Source organism: Pinus tabuliformis, chromosome 4_2 (assembly GCF_031772625.1).
Source record: "Pinus tabuliformis cultivar Carrire ecotype Pingquan chromosome 4_2, CPIR1, whole genome shotgun sequence".
In the NCBI taxonomy this organism is placed as follows: domain Eukaryota; kingdom Viridiplantae; phylum Streptophyta; class Pinopsida; order Pinales; family Pinaceae; genus Pinus; species Pinus tabuliformis.
Genome location: NC_142304.1, coordinates 1,028,797,475 through 1,028,811,435, shown reverse-complemented (window position 1 = coordinate 1,028,811,435; position 13,961 = coordinate 1,028,797,475). Strand labels below are relative to the sequence as shown.

Below are 13,961 nucleotides of genomic sequence, written 5' to 3'. Positions count from 1 at the left end.
GAGCTCATATTTGGTTGAGCCTCACTAGATTGATGCCAAGAATCTTCTGAGATATCTTCATGGCACAATTACTAATGGGTTAAGATACACTGTCGGAGATGTGAGACTACTTGGATATACTGATGCTGATTAGGCAGGCAGTGTGGTGGACCGTAAGAGTACTTCTGGGTGTTGTTTCACCTTGGGATCTGCTTCGATATCCTGGATGAGGAGGAAGCAGAAGTCGGTGGCTTTGAGCACCGCCAACGCAGAATATATTGCTACTAGCATGGCCTCCTGTGAGGCAGTCTGGTTGTGAAAGCTCTTCAGTGAGCTGTTTGGATTTACATTGGATACCACTATGATTCTCTCTAACAACCAGAGGTGGGATTTGATTATTAAGGAATCCCATATTCATCGATTGCTCTAGCAGATAGACATCATTTGGGATATGGTAAGTCGATGAGCAAGGAGGCTCCATCGCATTAAGATGATGTACAGGTCGATACACCTTGTCAAAGCCCCGAGGAAATATCTAATCTGTGATTTTCCCAAACGACTTGGAGTCATCAAGAAACCCTTGTACAAGGGTCTGCATGTTGCATACATTTAGCTCTGGGAGCTCTGAGGGCTTGCAGTTCTTACTGGAGCAACATATGACCACAGGGTGACTCACCCTCCCCTGGTGTTGCGCATTAGAACAAGATGATTTGCTCTCTTATAGGACAAGATGATTCGCTCTCTTGTGGAACAGGATGATTCGCTCTCTTGTGTAGCAGGATGATTAGTTCTCCTGTGAGGCCTTGATTGATGTATTCTCCATGGTGATTGTAGCAGGATTGATGTGTTCTCCTGTGAGGCCTAGATTGATGTGTTCTCCATGGCGACTGTAGCAGGATTGATGTGTTCTCCTGTGAGGCCTGGATTGATGTGTTCTCGATGGCGATTGTAGCAGGATTGATGTGTTCTCCTGTGAGGCCTGGATTGATGTGTTCTCCTGTGAGGCCTGGATTGATGTGTTCTCCATGGCAATTGTAACAGGATTGATGTGTTCTCCATGGCAATTGTAGCAGGATTGATGTGTTCTCCTGTGAGGACAGGATTGATTAGTTCTCATGTCGAGGCATCCTAACCATGCAGTCAGGGACTCATGGGAAGTACCTCTCATATGATCAATGAGCAGGGAAATGAAGTTAGTGACCATAGTAGTACCGATGGACGCATCGTTGTATCTATCGTACTCCCTACACTAGGATGACCTCCATTGAGCTGGGATCAATGATACTGGTCTGGCACCAATGGTAGGAGCTGTACCATACTATGACATTGACTTCGGGTCGGTTGAGACTGGTCTGGGACTAGTGGTACATACTCTGAGACTGACTTCGTGTCAATGCAGTATTGGTCTGGGACCAGTGAGAGTGGTACATACTATGACGCTGACTTCGGGTCGGTTGAGACTGGCCTGAGACCAGTGGTACACTCTCTGAGACTGCGATATTGGTCTGGGCCCAGTGGTAGGAGTGGTACTTACTATGAAGCTGATTTCGGGTCGGTTGAGACTGGTCTGGGACCAGTGGTACGCACTCTGAGACTGACTTTGAGTCAGTGGAGGATGATACTGGTCTGGGACCAGTGGAGTTGTACTCATTATGACGTTGACTTCGGGTTGGTTGAGACTGGTCTGGGACCAATAGTACATACTCTGAGACTGACTTTGAGTCAGTATGATACATCCTCGATCATTTCTTCTACTTCATAATTTGGACAAAAGCAGAGCAGAACAAGACAAAGCAAAACAGGCAGAATAGAGTAGAGCAGGGCAAGGGTCAGGCTGTACAGGGCAGTGCATTTGATGGATAAATAGTAACGACAATAGACAGATTGCAGATGAAGTTCTCCCTAGTTGAGAGGGAGTGTTAAAATTGGCAACTAGGGCAAAACTTCATGCGGGTCATCTTATTCATGGCTGATAACATCTTTATTAGATTCCTCTCATCGAGAGGTGTAGGATTGATATAAAGATCATCCGATTCCGATAACTATTCATGAAGATATGATTTATTTTGATTATGGAATTATTGTCAAGCCGGCCTACAACTCATGTAGGCCCAGAAGCCCAACAGTCGCATCTATTCAAACATCAACAGTTGTGTATAAATACAGGAGGACTTTTCCTCATTTGCACTTACTCATCTCATCACATCTCTCTCTCCCTACTGCGTAGAAAAGAGACTCTTCTCTACTGCGCATAAAAGGGTCTCTCCCTCACACATGTGAAGCCGGAATCTGCTGAAACTGAAGCTGCAACTGCAGAAATAAAGATTGACTTGCGTGGACTAGAAGATCTCCTCATCTAAACTGCGTTGCAGGTTCATCTGAGCCTCCTCTGAAAGCCGCAACTTTTGGTGGTGGAATCAAGTCAATCCGACGGGTAGTTTGCAAGATATCGACTGCCCTAGTTTGAAGCCGGAAGCTGCTGAAACTGAAGCTGCAACTGCAGAAGTAAAGGTTGACCTGCGTGGACTAGAAGATCTCCTCATATGAACTATGTTGTAGGTTCATCTGAATCTCCTCTGAAAGCCGCAACTTTTGGTAGTGAAATCAAGTCAATCCGACGGACGGTTTGCAAAATATCGACTGCCCTAGTTTGAAGCCGAAAGTTGCCGAAACTGAAATTGCAACTGCAGAAGTAAAGTTTGACCTGCATGGACTAGAATATCTCATCATCTGAACTGCGTTGTATGTTCATCTAAACCTCCTCTGGAAGCCACAACTTTTGGTGGTGGAATCAAACTGATCAGACGGTCGGTTTGTGAGATATCATCTGCCCTAGTTTGATGATGAAGTCGTTAATGTTGATGCTGCTGATCTAGGGTTTGCTATTGTTGATATGAATCAGATTTATTGTACTATTTCTCTCTGCTGAATTATTGAAGATAGAAGAAGATTTGATCAAAAGGTTTCCCAACACATTGTGGGGTTTGTCCCTGGCTAGCCACCACATCTTGTGTCTCTTGTTTTGGATTGTTTTCTGTCAATCGTTTAATGTTCTATGATTCTATCTGCACTTTATTTTATGTACATGTGATTGCTAATCTGTGGAATATAATAAGAAAAAAGAAGTAAACTATTATAAGCATACAACATACCATAACTTAACAAAGCTAAAGGATTTTGTTATGGAGAAGTTTCGTAAAAAGGTATGGGGAAAAGAGTTGGGTAAAAGAAAAAATATTACATTGAGGAATTCAACCCTACATGTGATTTACAACAAAAAGAGTTCATTGGAGCTAGCATTTGGTGGAGGGCAAAGGTTCTTATTGCTCAATTAAGGACCAACTCACATCAACTTCGGTGTGAAACAGGATGGTGGAAAAGGCCTAAAGAAGCTTGGGAAGAAAGGGTGTGCACATTTTGCACGTCTGGGGCTATGGAATCAGAAAAACATTTCATTTTGGAATGTGATGCATTCAAAGACATCAGAGAAAGTTAAGAGAACATGTTAGCATCAGTTTCTTGGCATTGTCGTTTTAGCGAGGAGATTTTTGGAAGGTTGGGTCAGCTCATCATCAATTTGAATCGGAAAAGGACTGAATTGCAAAGAGCGAAAAACAGGGAACTAATGGTCTCATAGACTATTTTTAGTCTCGTGGACCTTAAAATATCATTTCATTTCATGTTTGGAAAGAAAATTGTAGTGCCTTTAATTTGACCATGGTTGGCTATGTGAAAAATCGATTAAAAAATTGCTTATTGTAATCAACGAATAATTATTCAATATATTTCATTTTAAGCGAAATTCATCAAAAATAAATTGCGGAAACTTGAGAAAAACCAATAACAAAATACACACAAATACTTTTGGACAGAATGTCCCTCGAAAAAGTCTTGAAGGGAAAGTCAGTTCTTCAGATCTGAGGGTTTTATTGTTAGTTCAAAAATTTTTACAATTGATAAATATTACAACATTGCTTGCCAAACCCCAGTAAAGCTCTAGTAAAATGTTTCTGCACCTCCACATGTCGATCTAACCCCTAGAAATCTCATGGACTCCCTTTGCAACCTAACACAACCTCACACTGGCAAATACAACTTGTACGACCCCACACGTGCAGCTCCTGGACCCTTTGATGCTCACAGCCTAGATGGTATCAGCCTCTCAATGTTTATGGAGCTATCTCACACAGTTTGAGTTCGAATTTGAGTTCAACAATGATTAAATTTGATTTAAATTCAAATTGTTCGACTGCCATGATGCCATCTGAAAATCCATGGTCATATACGTGAGACGGGTCACCGCCGAAGGGCACATTTAATAGTTGTCTGGAGGTTCCATGGTAGATTTCATTCAACCGATGTTGAATTGAACACCTGAACCGAACCCTAGCCGAACTTCACCTGAATTTAAAGTTTGTTTTGAGGTTCGCCGAACTTCTAACCTCAAGGTTCAAGTTCGACGAACCCTGTATCCATACATTCTTATAATTGAGATAATATCAAAATTCTCTAAAGCTGAGTGAGACTAATACACTTATAATGTCATCCACTCTATTAAGATAAAGATGCTTTCCTCTAGGAAATAAGTTAGTAGTTCACAATGCCTTCCATCTTCAAAATTGGAAGACAGAGTAACTAAAGGGACCAGTGACACAAATGGGTGCCAATCCAAAGGACACCTGACATACAGATAAGGATGAAGGTGGAGAATTGTAGCAAGGAGTTGTGGACTGATACGGGTGCAATACAGAATATTTGATGACGTAAATGAGTCTAGCAGTGACATTGATGGTGCAGTATTTGATAATGCTGAAAAACTGTTAGAACACATGGAAGTAAAAGCCCTAGCACAACGTACTTACACTTGCCTGGATAGTAGCTTGCTCCTTGTCTTTTTGTTTTGATTTAAGTTTCATCATTGATCATGATTTCATCCAAGGACATATAAATAGAAAATTTTGTAATTCAAAACTTTTGTCATATTCAATAATGATATATGGATGTATCAATGTTTGAAGTATGGATGTATAGATTCAGCGTTTTGATTTTTGAATTTGATAATTGGATACAGCATTGTGTTTACTTAAATCAACTATGATTTCTTGGCAATAAAGTTGCTGCATTTTCTATATTTTATAGGAGAGACTATGTCCTGTACGCTACCATGCCTTGCAACATCGCCTAAAATTTGTGGAGTCTGTCTAGCAACCCCAGAAACTGTTCCCATCCTCCCCTCATGCCACCATTCCTGAACGTTGGCAAAACACAGGTTGCAAGATGCATCGAGCTAATATTAATATGAGCAAATATCAATGTTCCGAAAGTGCTCATCAAACAAATTTAATTTAATGACAACAACCTAAATTACAAATAGGAAAAAATACAAAATGCAAGTAATCTGGAATTGGAAAGATAGTCTGCATTTTCTGTATTTGTTGCACATTGTTTTGTATTGCATGATTCATATCTAGAACTGCACACTACATATTTGGACTTGTTTGAAGGTACAATGACCTGCCAGAATCAGGATTGTGGCTTGCAATTTTTCAGACTTCAACTGCGACCTTTGTTGGCAAGAAAAAGAACAGTAATGTGCAGATTGATGTGTTCCCAACATTGTGTTTTGAGATTTGACTGCATTCTACTATTTGAAATTTTGCTTCCCCAATTTTGGGTTGAGTATGAGTTCTGCAACAACTTTCAAGTAAGGAGAAAAGATCCTTAACCATATCATCATTTTGGTTTTGTGGCAGTTTGTGATATTGTTTGATCTCATAAGATGGTTTTCGCAAATGTTCTACTCTATTTCATTAGCCAATACAAATGACGACTTGAAAAAAGGATGCATCCTCATATAAAAGTCTCTGTTAAAAGTTAAAACCAATGTTGCAAAAGTCTTTGTTAAAAGTTAAAACCAATGTTGCAAATGTTGTTTTGGGGAATATATTGCCACAAGTCTGGAAATAAACTTATCAGAAATATCAGGTAAACTATTGAAAAATGTCAAAAAATATCGGCAAGAATAAATTTGGACCTGAAAACTCAGAAAAACCTGGGAATATCAGAAACCTTTAAACTTGGAAAAAATAAAAAATATTTGTGACACTGAATACATGGAATCAAAATTAGCATGGGCAGAAGAAAAACATATATGAATGAATCAAGCATGAACATCAAGACCTGCCAGATTTATTGAAAAAGGAACATAAGCAAGAAATGGGAATGGACTACCTTTGGATATGTTGATGGAGGCTTGAAACCTGTTGACTTATGAACACTTGCATACCACCACGGAGCCCAAAGGCCATCCACTGGTTTTGGACCAGCTTCCCATCTACCAAAAAATTGTCAGATGATCATTTTAGCATGCAAAAATATCATAAATTCAACAACAGAAAAAGTGATCAAAGACTTGAGTAATATATACATATAGACAACTACTAAACAATAAACATAATTCTTATCACAAAACCTTCTCTGAGGCAATATTACGACTAGGCTGACAGAATATAAAATTCAGAATATATTACAGCAATGACAATTGCACTGCTGTTATTTACTACAAAATAGGAATGCATATAATTGGCTACCAAAATAAATTCTTTTGTGTCTGTATCTTGAAACGGATCCTTCATTGATAATTGAAACACAGTTTCTTGCTTTTACTTCTCCATACCTTCTATTAAGGTAAGCAGATATTTATTCAAAGTTGGGGTATAAAAATGGAAGCATGCCAGTCAACATCTTCAGTATTAATCTACTCCACTGCATCAAATGCAGCATGTATCTTATTGTCGCTGTTACCACATATAGTGCATGGGGGCTTGAACAGGATGGTCCTAGGCTCACATTTCATTTTTAGAGCGTGGTATATGACTTTATTTTGAAGTATAACCATCAGTGGTTAAACATATATATTTGTGTTCATAGGAGATTTGCTAGCACTTTCTTGGTGGCATACCATGGAAGCACCTATCTTTCCAAGCACTACCCTTATGGTTGACCGAGAAATCCCAAGATTTCACAGTAACTGCTATGGCAGGTACTGTGGTGACTTTGACAAAGGTAGCGAGTGCAAAGTGGTTGATTCATGCCCATGTGGACAATTGTGATGGTGTACCTCAGTATGCTCAGCATATGGAATCTAGATAACTCCCATTGTGATGTTTTGGTTAGCAGGGTATTCACATCACCCCTTTCATAGTATTAGGCTATCATGGTCACAATTTTTGTACTCCAGTGGCTATATGATGTATTTTGTTCATGGAGACATATTTCCTAGTGAAGACAGCACAGATTTCGGATTACCGGGATTACTTGTCAGGTTTCCCTAAAGTTTGCACTAAGGTTTTCACCATCAATTATTTAAATGATCAAGTACTTCATTTTTATCTTGGATTCTGTTACCTCTCTTTTTGACAGGGGTACCCCAAGCAATTTTTTTCACAACCAAGTAATTTTAATCACAAAGACGCTCAGACAATTCGGGTACTTGCTTGGTTCCTTGGACATTGATGAGATTTTGATGACAAGTTGATTGATCATGGAATTATATATAATGGCCTTTGGAGCAACCCAGGGTTTGAGCATTGTTACTGTTACCCACCACCAATGGGTGACCCTAGAAATTTTCTCCTAGATTTGTCTTCAGCCAACAACCAACAGCCCCTTGCAGCCTCCTGATAGCTTTGATGTGCTACTATTCTCCGCCACTTGAGCCAGCATCATGTACCCTCGCTCATTTGTCATGATCGTATGATTGAAGGTGGCCATCCAACCCTGAAGGTATGAATTTTCATTATGTAATTGGGTGTTTATACTTGTTTTTCTTGGGCACACTTGGGCATGGATTATTGGGTGACTTGGAAGAATGAAGGGCTTCGACTGTACTCTTGTTCCCTTACCTCAGCTTGGGGATTAATCCTCTATCCTAGTCCCATGGAATCTCCATTATTGACTACTAGCTTTAGGAGTGGCACTACATGGGAAACCCTAATTTTAGTTGCATGGTCTCGCTTCCTGACACCATATATCTCACTCCCCTCCACTCATTACAAGCCCCTTTTCACATTTCCCCATCTGGGTCCACATTTGTCCATTGGGTCCACTAGGTGTTAGCCTTCCCCCTCCCCTTGTCCACACCTTGGGTCAGGCCTAGAATCATGCCCCGGAGGTTGATGCAGCTAAAAAGAAAGATAAACACATAATATGGCCACATACAACAGGAAATGTACCACAAAATGCAAAAGATGGTCGGGACAATAAAATTTAGCACATGGAAAAAAGTCAAACATGAGCCCTACCCCTTATCATTATGGCCATCACCCTGGTTCCTAGGGCCCCTACGAGTGCCCCTTGCATCAATAAGGAACCCATGAATGTCCCAACCCCTGGTGGGCGACAAACTATGTTAGTTTCTATAGCATTGGATGTGTTCTAGCCACAAAATTTGGTGAGGCTAGAATGCATGAGATCTCAAAAACCCATAAATCATTTCTGGAAATTCCACCTAGAGATGGTTTAATTAGATTATCAATCAGTTTTTAATTATTTCCTAAGTCTAAATTTAGGGAATATGGTTAATTAATCAAAATTAATTAAGTCAAAGTGAGAATCATCTAGAAACTCACACGAATCGACTTAAAGATGATCCTAGCCATTGATTAAGATTTAATCTTGGTTGTTGGAGCCCCAACAGTGGATTAAAAGAGAAATTTGATGGACACTTGGAGAAGACACTTATGTAGTTCGATTTTCTTGGCAAATCAATTTCCAGATAGCAACAGTTTTCAGAGAGCCAAAGATCGAAGCAAGGTGAGTGAGGAGCAGACAGTGATACGGAGGAAGTTTTCCAGATTCGGAGAGACAGCAGCAAGGAGGCCAATTTATTCGCAGTGAGGCAGCACAAAGGGTTGCACAGCTACTTCAAAAGGAATTTGATTTTTCTTGAGAGAAATTTGTTTTTAGTTCTAAAGGTCGGGCGGAGGGTCCAAAGTGTCGAAGAAGCGATTTCCTCAGCAAAGACAGGTAGAACAACTTCATCAGAAGCAATTCAAAGCCTAGATGTCATAGGGTCTACGCAGAGCAGCGCAGACGCTGACGCAAAGTGTCCAAGAGGACAAGTTTCTATAGAGAATTTGTGTCGGGGTTGCTTGTGGAAGAAGGGTAATTCCCCTTAAATAATTTTGCCCAAATTTACTTGTTGTTTGGATTGCCAGTTGGGAATCCATAGATTGTACTCTAATTTCACTACTGCATAATAAAATAAAACCCTCATTTGCTGCACCGATATTCCAGCATTGGGTTTTTCCTGGGACATTTGTCCAAAAATAACGGTGTTAGTTTTTATGTGTGTGTGCTAGTATTTTCTCAGTTTCTAGTGCTATTTTATTTTCGCAGTTTTTATTTGTGAAGGTTGCAGTGTGTTTATTTTGATGTTGTTGTGGCAATAGACTGAATAATTAATTTATCAGTGAGAAGAAATAATACCAGTTGCGGCAATAGGATTCCAGTTGTAGGAATTTTCACAAATTGCCCCACTTAAAGGGGGCAATCACTATTATATCTTACACATCATGCTCTCATCTCCTTGATCCCCGAGCAGTAAAATGAAGAAAAATCAATAAAAGGCAAAAGGCAAGTGAAGAAGTGTGGAAAAACAAAGGTCGGGGTAACTCATGTACCACGATTGCTCTCTTCTTACATTCATACACCCAAGGTGTGGGCCTCCTTCATCATAGCTACCCTTGTACCATCGCATGTGGCTTGGAGTCTTCTGTATGTCCCTACTTGATCTAGGTGGCTCCATAAATGCTCAGATCAAAGAGGGCTTAGGAAAAGTTCAAAAATCAAAGTCATTGGATTGCAATGAAGCTAGAGCCAAATCGAAGAGCTCGTCACAAGCTTTCCAACGACGCAAATGACATCTCAATTTGACATCGTACGTGAAAGTTATGGTCAATCAAATTTTTGGTCAACTTGGCCCATTGACTAAAGTTAGCAGAGCACCAACTAAATTTGGAGCACGGCTAAATCTGGCAGAGCTGCTAAATTTGGCGAAAATTAACGAAGCAACAATTTGGCACTTTGCAGCGACAGTTTCCAACACCAGATCTAGCAAAATTGTCACCTACTTAAATTGATGAGTGACCCCAAAAATCTGGTAGCCAAATTTTGTTCAATTTGTTTTTAAAAACAAAAACAAAAAATATTAAAAAAACCACTATATATATATATATATAGATATATATATATATATATATATATATATCAACGGTGGGCGAGCCACCCGCCGGCAGACCCACCCAACCGTCCAGCAGCCACTTTATATTATATGTAATACACAACGGTGTTGGCGGGGATCGAACCCGCACCGGCCGGTGGTCGGCTCGCCCGTTGCGACGGCTCCATGTCAAACAACGGTGAACACCAAAAAACATAATGTCGTGTATTTTGGGGAGGCTGCGACGTTGGAACCCGGGCCCGCACCTCCAATCTTAGCTGCCTAGCCAACAACCTAATGGGCCACACTTTCTTAAGTCTGCCGAAAAACTTTTGTATATATACCCAATCACTCATTCGCCCAACAGAGAACAAAGAGCACGCACGGAACCTAGCGAAACCCTGAGCGGGCACAGAAACCGAGAAGCAAAACCTTGACGCAAGGGAATATGCCAGGAATATGAAAGATTCCCTTGATGCCAAATTTTCAGTGTCAAAATTATGTTGAGTTTATACTCAAATTACTCATAATTTCGCCAAGAGTTTGATGGCATGATCGGTTTACTGATCTGAGCAGTAGATTTTTCAAAGGCAGAATGTTGAGGGCGGAACCATGAAGGTGGAATCTTGACACAGGTATCTGCATGGAATTTGAAAGATTCCCTAGAGGCCCGAAATTGACAATTTCAGAACCAGACTGACTTTATACTCATTTTTCTCAGTTTTTGCCAGGAATGCGATAATGTGATCAAATTCTTTATCTAAGTAGCCTAATTCTAGTCAACCCGCGAGAAGGAATCTTTGGAGGATCTTTGAGATTCTCGGGGGTCCATATTTTGACCGAAACAGAAAGGGGTCGAGTTTATAGTCATTTTTCATGATTTTTCGCTAGGAATTCAACAGTGCAATCCATTTCTTCAGCAAAGGTGTGCACTTTCAAGTTATCCTCGGAAGTGGAGGTATAAGGTGTCTTTTGTACATGCATGTAATTTGATTTCGCTGAAGATTAATGAAAGAAATCTTCCCACAATGAGCAGAGTCTGAAGACGTAGCCCACATTGGGTGAACTCTGTCATCAACCTGTTGTGTCTTTGCTTCTTATGGTTTTTGTTTATTTCCGCTTATTTTATGTGTATGCATCTTATGGTTACATGCTCTTTTAAATGCAATTATGTATGCATCTTTGAAGTAAAAAGATCTGGATCAAGTTTGGTATCAGAGCGGGTCTTTTGTTGATGTAAATTGCAAGTGCATGATAACCAGGGCAAAGCTCCAAAGAGGATGATTAGGTTCCGTGCGCGCTCCAGCAACATACACTTTTATGATTGGGTATATAAATAAACCAAAAAAAATTATGATTGGGTATATATATAAAAGTTTTTCGACGGACTTTACCAAAGCGTGGCCCATTGGGTCGTTGGCTAGGCGGCTAAGATTGGAGGGGAAGGCCCGAGTTCCAACCCCTCGGCCTCCCCATAATATACAACATTTTGTTTTTTGGTGTTGGTCGTTGTGTGCCATTGTCGACGCGGTTTCGATCCTTGTAGGCTCCATTGTGTATTACATATAATATAGAGTGGTTGGTGGACGATTGGGCGGATTCGTCAGCGGGTGGCCCACCCACTGTTGATATATAATATATATATGATATATGGCGGAGTGGGGTGGCGGGGTGGTGGCCTGCCACCCACTTTTTTTAATATTTGTTTTTGTTTTTAAAAACAAATTGAACAAAATTTCACTACCATATTTTTGGGGTCACCGGTCATTTTAAGTAGGCGACAATTTCGCCAGTTCCGGCCACCGGTAACCGTCGCTGCAAAGTCCAGAATTGTTGTCTCCTTAATTTTCGCCAAATTTAGGGGCTCTGCCAGATTTAGCCGTGCTACAAATTTAGTTGGCACTTTGCTAACTTTAGCCAATAGGCCAAGTTGACCAAAACTTTGACTGGCCATAACTTTCACATACGATGTCAGATCGAGATGCCATTTGTGCCGTTGGAAAGCTTGTGACAAGCTCTTCTATCTGGCCAAGGTTTCATGGCAATCCAAGGACTTTGATTTTTGAGGTTTTCCTAAGCCCTCTTTGATCTCTCACTATTTCTGGAGCCACCTGGAGTCAAAGTTACCTTTTTATGATGGTCTTTCATCATAACATCAACTTCTTGCAACACCAACATCCTGCACATGTATGAATTCATCTCCAAGACACATATTACCAAGGTTTTCCTTTTTCAACATACCTATCAAGGTCTTCATACCTTCTTTATGGAGATGTCATAGCTAATCCTTCTTGTTCTCAAATGATGATCACTTATCTTATGTGACTATAGATACATCTTTCACCTAGTTCCTCCATCATAGGAACTATGAATGCCAACCACCTCATATTCTCCATGAGGTCATATCACGTTAACATGTAGAGGAGTTCAAGGCATATTGTCTACATGCCTTCATGTATCTTTCTAAAGGATGAGTTTCATCTTCCTTATCATGTTCAAGAGATAGAGCATGCTACCCATTCTATCTGCAACCATATGATGACATGACTTTATATATCTATCAAATATATACATACTTCTTCCTTTATGTGGCCATCTAGACTAACTTCGAGCAGCTTCCTTTCCTTGCTTGAAGATTCAAGTACTTCAACCAACTTGTCATGTTGCACATCTTTGTCATCATATTGTCATCCTTTTAACCTATAGATCCCACATAAGGTGTAATGTAGACCATCTGCAAGACACTTGTTTCTTCTTAAGTAGAGGTGAATCTTCTAACAAGGATTCCAATGGAGGATCGTAATGATCCTCATTCTCTAAGTCGCAGGACACGTCCCTCAGGGTCTCGTGTCTCGTATTTTACGTGTCGGACACAAAATGTGCCCTAAAACGTGTCGAAAAGATTTTTCTTCGTGTACTCTAATCGAGACACGTGTTTTGGACGTGGCGAAAATGTGCCCTAATGTTTTTGGTTCTTAGACACGTGTCCCATGAAAAGTGACATTTAAAACCTACAACATGGTTTATTTTTTGGTTTTTTTGGTCAATATTCGCCACTGAAGTTGAGTTTGCTCTCTGCCGAAATCAAATTTGTTGTGCAGTGAGAAGAATTCCATCAGATTCGAGCACAATGCTCACAACTTCACATCGATCTGGACCTGGAGATGCAGGAGACAAGTGTTTGCGTGTTGTGCTGAGAGTTTGGAGCACTTAAATTTCTTGTAAGTTGTGTTATAGCCTACAGAACCTAACTTAATTATACACCAGTGACCACGTATAGATCGTGTGTTGAAATAAAAAGCCTAACTCCTCGTCATGTGCTCATTGCTCACTACACCTTCGAGGTCTAAAGGGAGGGAAAGTTCAATTAACACTCTGGTCAACAATGAATTTTGAATACATATAAATTTATAGTTCATAAACTACCTTATGTGAAGTTTGAGCATGATCAAACTTGTTTGAAGTTAAGAGCAAAAGTTATAGCATGAGCAATGAACATTGAACTGTGAACATCATTGATGTAGTAAATTAATAAACTAACTAGTAAATTACTAAATAGTAAAGTGTATACTAAATACTAAATAGATATCATCATGATTCATATCTATATGGATCAAGCACTATATTTCAGTATTTTTTAATATCTATATATATATAGATAGATATAACGTGTCCCTCGTTTCCTGTTTCCGGGGTCGCTGTGTCTCATGTCGAATACTCATATTTACGTGTCCTCCGTGTCTAGTGTCCTCGCGTCATG

At 40.1% G+C, this 13,961-nt stretch overlaps 1 protein-coding gene across 2 annotated transcripts in view; it reads right to left on the bottom strand.

Annotated features, from left to right (window-relative positions):
• The window catches only part of LOC149173132 (branched-chain-amino-acid aminotransferase-like protein 2), a 381,995-nt gene that overhangs the window by 178,364 nt on the left and 189,670 nt on the right, over window positions 1-13,961 (bottom strand). For both annotated transcript variants that reach the window (XM_089424502.1, XM_089424501.1), the window contains one exon: window positions 6,211-6,313. In XM_089424502.1, the coding sequence (XP_089280628.1) occupies window positions 6,211-6,313 (103 nt within the window). The remainder of the gene's footprint in view (window positions 1-6,210; window positions 6,314-13,961) is intronic.